Source organism: Temnothorax curvispinosus, unplaced genomic scaffold (assembly GCF_003070985.1).
Source record: "Temnothorax curvispinosus isolate PA1 unplaced genomic scaffold, ASM307098v1 QBEX01011328.1, whole genome shotgun sequence".
Taxonomy (NCBI): domain Eukaryota; kingdom Metazoa; phylum Arthropoda; class Insecta; order Hymenoptera; family Formicidae; genus Temnothorax; species Temnothorax curvispinosus.
The window spans coordinates 5,138-10,292 of NW_020221108.1; the positions used below are offsets into that span (position 1 = coordinate 5,138).

At 56.3% G+C, this 5,155-nt stretch overlaps 2 protein-coding genes across 2 annotated transcripts in view; both read left to right on the plus strand.

Moving 5' to 3' along the window:
• LOC112461371 overlaps nt 1–1,151 on the plus strand; it is a 5,160-nt gene extending 4,009 nt beyond the window's left edge. The window contains exon 2 of the mRNA XM_025026587.1: nt 681–1,151. Coding sequence (XP_024882355.1) covers nt 681–1,151 — 471 coding nt within the window. The remainder of the gene's footprint in view (nt 1–680) is intronic.
• A 1,714-nt stretch (nt 1,152–2,865) lies between these two features.
• Nucleotides 2,866–5,141, plus strand: LOC112461370 (the record flags this gene model as incomplete). The annotated part of the gene is made up of 1 exon (XM_025026586.1): nt 2,866–5,141. A coding segment is annotated over exon 1 (2,276 nt), but the record flags the coding sequence as incomplete, so codon positions are not given.
• Nucleotides 5,142–5,155: the final 14 nt, after the last annotated feature.

Sequence of the window (5,155 nt, forward strand, 5' to 3'; positions counted from 1 at the left end):
CCTGCCTTACTGCCCTGTAAACATAGGCTCACGGATCTCGTTATCGAGCACGTGCACCGCACGAACATGCACCCTGGTCGGCGCACGCTGCAATACCTGCTCACGCAACATTATTGGGTCCTCGGGGTGCATCGCGCTATACAACGCGTACTCTCGAGATGTCATCAATGTTTCCGCGTAAATCCACACACCTCTCAGCCCCTCATGGCGGAACTACCGGCCGATAGGGTCCGACAGGCCAAGCCATTTTCGATCAGCGGCGTTGATTTCGCGGGACCGTTCAACATAGTTACGCGACGAGCCCGGGGGGTCTCCTCCGTCAAAGTGTACGCGTGCCTTTTCGTATGCTTTTCGGTTAAGGCGGTGCACCTGGAAGCCGCCTTCTCGTTGTCCACCGACTCCTTTCTCGCTGCGCTGCGACGCTTTGTGGCCCGACGCGGACGCTGCTCGCTTCTCTACAGCGACTGCGGAACGAATTTTGTAGGGGCCGCACGGGAACTAGAAAGCCGCATGAGCCTCGCAGCGGAGCGAGAGAAGATCAAGTGGTCCTTTAATCCTCCCTCCGCGCCCCACTTCGGGGGCCTCTGGGAGGCGAGAGTCAAGACCTTTAAAACCCACCTCGGCGGACCGTGGGTGATCAAGTCCTCTCAATAGAGGAATTCACGACGGTCCTCGCGCAGGTCGAGGCCGTCTTGAATTCCAGACCCCTCTGCCCGATGAGCACCGACCCTGCCGACCTCGAAGTCCTATCGCCGGGTCACTTCCTCACGATGGAACCGCTCGTCTCCGTTCCCACTCAAGACGTGACCCCGTTACCGATGAATCGGCTGAGTCGGTGGCAACTCGTCCAACGAATACACCAGGACTTCTGGAAGCGCTGGCATCAGGAGTATCTCCATACGCTGCAACAGCGTCCCAAATGGTGGACCTCAGTCAACCCGCTCGGTGTCGGTGCGTTAGTCCTCCTCAAGGACGCCAACATGCCTCCTCTGCGTTGGAGGCGAGGACGAGTGGAGGCGCTGCATCCGGGCAGCGACGACGTCCCGCGTGTCGCCACGGTGCGGGTGGCGGACGGCACGATCACGCGTCCCCTAGTGAAGCTGTGCCCCCTGCCGATGGGCCCTGCTCCACAGGCGACCGATTCAAATTGACAGTAAAATACAACTCGTTGTATTTTGGTGGGCGGTATGTTTGGCGCTCACCAAACTGTAGATAGATGCATGTATCATACTTAATTGTTTAGTCTCGTTACTCGTTGTACATAGTATTCTTGCGTACCTAGTCTTAAGTATTTCGGTGACTCGCGCGAAACGTCGGCGGATCGCGATCAACGCGGAATCGATAATTGCGCGACTCACCAATCGGTGCTGCCCTCGCTCACCCCACGAGGGCACCCGCCTGAAGAACAAGTACTCGCTCGCGACACTGTTCCAGCGCCGCGAGCTCTCGTCACTCATCGTTACGACGTCTCATCGTTACGACGTCTCGGAGCACAGAGAGATTAACGGAGCACAGAGAGATTATCGGAGCAGAGAGACTTGCGCTAATATCCGGAGTCGCGAGATCATCCGCTCGCTCCCGGATAGTGCGATCGCCTACTTTCTCGGCCTGTTTGTGTGCTGCCTTTACCTGCTTCCTCCTGCCTGCTTGCTGCCTGCCTTAACTTACTGCTGCCTGCCTCGCTTTTGCCTTGCTTGCTGCCCTGCTTGCGCTGCTGCACGAGCCCGATCGCGACCGAGCCGAAGCATCCAGGAGTCGACGGCACAACGAACGGTGAGTCGCATTTGCTTAAAATAACTCGCTTTGGGGAGACTTACACCCCCTGGTCCTTCGAGCTTCGCTTTATCGCAAATCCGGGTACGGCTCTACCGCCCCCCGAGCATCTGGTCCTTCGAGCCGGATAGTCATATCTTCGCGATTAGTCTATTACCGCCGACCTTTCGCGTGTCCTTTCATTGTTCTAAGTCACCGAATCTTTCTGTAACGCGTAGTGCAATAGCGCGTGACCTTGCGGGTCTCGCAGGATCTCCCGTATCGCAACGCTTGCTTCGCGAAGGGAATTCTCGCGTAGCATCGCGCAATCGGCCATTAGCCGCCTGTAATCTACGCGAATTCGCTGAATTCTTATTCTTGCATTAACGAGGTGCAATAACGCTCGGCGTGCTGACAACTCGTGTCTCGCGCGGTATCTCTCGTGCAACGCTAGCTTCGCAACGGGAATACGCGTGCGAACTTCGTTCGTCATAGCTCGGGCCGCAGCCGTTAATCGCCTTAAAATCGAATCCGCGCTCGCCGCGGTAATTAGTCGCCATTTAATTGACTTGATCGTAACCGAAATATTCGGTCGAATATCCGAGTATTCCGGGCCAGCGATACTTTCGCGCATAGAGACAACGGCCGTGGCCTTCGATTACGGGCCGGTCTCGCGCGCGTTGTTTTTCTGTATAATCTCGAGCATCGCTCGTGTTTACGTCGTTGCGAGGTACGTACCGCCCGACCCAGCACTTGCATTATCCCGACATTCGTGATCCGTCCGAGAGTACCATCGCTCGAAAATATTATTGTCACCGATCGAGAATATTTGCCTTTCGAACTCTGCGACGCGTGTTTATCGCGCTAATCCAACGGCTGATATTCTCCGCGTTCAACTCGAGGAATATTATCGAGAATATTCCCTCGGGACTTGCGCGAGCACCGAACGGAGCCGTCCGTTACCCCTCACCTTGGCGACTTGACTTTCGTGATTGTTTTCGCCGGGTTTCGATATTGTTGGTTCGAGTTGCCGTCGCCTCCGACTGCCTATTCGTCGTTTACCCTTCGCTCTTAGCTTCGTCTGTCTGTGGTGGACGACCCCTTTGTTGCATCATGTCGAAAAACGCATATGCTCGTCGCGAAGTATGCAATCGGCGTATGCAAGAAATACACGACCTCTCCCTACAAGCCGCGACCGACGCGGCAATACGAGCGACCTTCCTCGCTCGCTACTCGAGCGTAGCGAAGATCGCGGACGATTTTGAGGCCACCCACCTGAAGGTCATCCAAGAAGCGGCGGATTTCGAGGTCGAGGACGAAATCCGAGCCAGTTTCGATAAAATGCATTACGCCGTAAAGAGTCGATATCACCGTGAAACGGGCGCGCCATTCGGAGGCGCGCCGGCACAGCCCTCGGGTCAGGCCTCGGTGGTCAAGTTGCCTAAGATCCCGCTACCGCAGTTTTCCGGCGACCTTACGTTGTGGCCTTCCTTCATCGCGTTGTTCAACGCGTCGATACATAACCAGCAGATTTCCGCGATAGAGAAATACCAGTATCTGCTGGCTTCACTCAAAGGGGAACCACTCAACGTGGTGAAAAACCTGCCGTTTTCCGATGAGTACTATCTGATCGCTTACGACTCGCTGGTCGATCGATACCGGAATAAGAGAAGGTTAGCGGACCATCACTTGAATTCGATAATCGAGGCAAAGCCATTGAAGGCGGAGACGGCCGAGGCTCTTCACCACTTATTAGATACGTTTACCGAGAACACGCGCGCGCTCGCATTGATGAAGTTTCCTACCGATTCATGGGACTTTATCCTACTGAAGTTTTTGTTAGACAAGCTTCCCCGTTCCCTTCGGGAAAAATTCGAGTCGGCTCACCGGGCTGAGGAGATACCGCGATATACACAACTCACGAAATTTCTAGCGGAGCATTGTCAGGTTCTCGAGGCCGTCGCGGGCCCGTCCTCCAAAACCAAGTCCACACCGGTCTCTTCGTTCGTGACTAACGCGGCCGATTGCTCCGTTTGTAAGGAGTCTCACTACGTGTCGAAGTGCTCCCAGTTTTTAAAACTCTCGCCGAGGGAGAGGCAGGCTAAGGCTCGCGACTTGAGATTGTGCCTCAACTGCCTGCGCTCGGGGCATGGCATGAAAGACTGTCCGTCCGCGTGGGCATGTCGGTCCTGCGGCACGAAGCATCATACGCTTCTGCATTACGAGCAGAGCTCTAATACTACTCCTAAGCCCGAATCCATTAGCGCGACTCCTGCCGAACCGGACGCCGTACCCGCTCCTCAGTCGGAGGATGCGCCGATTGTAACAATGACTAGCCGGGCCAATAGAATCGTCCTCCTGTCCACCGTACGAGCCGAGGCGATAGACGCGCGTGGCAATGCGTTCCCCGTACGCATATTGCTGGACAGCGCGAGTCAGGCCAACTTTATTACCGAGGGCTGCCTCCGGAAGGGCGGCTTTCGTCGCACCAAACACAGTGCAACCGTGTTGGCGATAAACGAAGCCAGGGCGGCCACGACGAGGGGCCTCACCTCCCTCGTGATCCGCGCGCGCGGTCGCGACGACACTCGGTTCTCGATAGAGACTACGGTCCTCTCTCGCATAACCTCGCCGCTGCCTAATGACAAGGTGGAGGTCCAGCCGTGGAAACACTTGAAGGGATTGCCGCTCGCGGATCCCGAGTATTTCGTGCCCGGCGGTGTTGACATCCTCCTGGGGGCGGACTCGTTTGTGTCGGTGCTACGGGAGGGCCGTCGTAAGGGGGAAAGGGGAGAACCCGACGCCTTCAATTCAGTCTTCGGATGGGTTCTGACGGGCGCGGTATCCCCATCAGTCCAGGCAGCGCCCCTGAGGTCATTCGCGACTACGCTCGAGTCGATCGCGACATCGGTGGGTCGTTTTTGGCAATTGGAGGAGGTGCCGGAGGACGCTTCTTGTTCGGACGAGGATCGACGCTGCAAAGAAATCTTCGCCAAGACCACGTATCGTGACCCCTCGGGTCGTTTCGTGGTCTCGTACCCGTTCGTGTCGGATCCTCCTACATTCGTCGGCTCGCGCTCCATTGCGGTTAGTCGTCTCCGCGCACTAGAACGTCGATTTAAATCTGATCCGGAGTTCAGAGCTGGTTACAATAGTTTCATGCGGGACTATCTCGATAGCGGACACATGGAGGTAATTCGCAATCCATTCCCGTCGGATGGCCACATTTATTATCTACCGCACCACGGTGTGTATAAACTCGATAGCACTACCACTAAGTTGCGGGTAGTGTTCAACGCGTCCTCGCGAGGCCCGGACGGTCTGTCGATCAACGACACCCTGCTCAGCGGTCCGAAGCTGCAGCAGGACCTGCTCGCCATCCTGCTTCGGTTCCGCGCCGAAG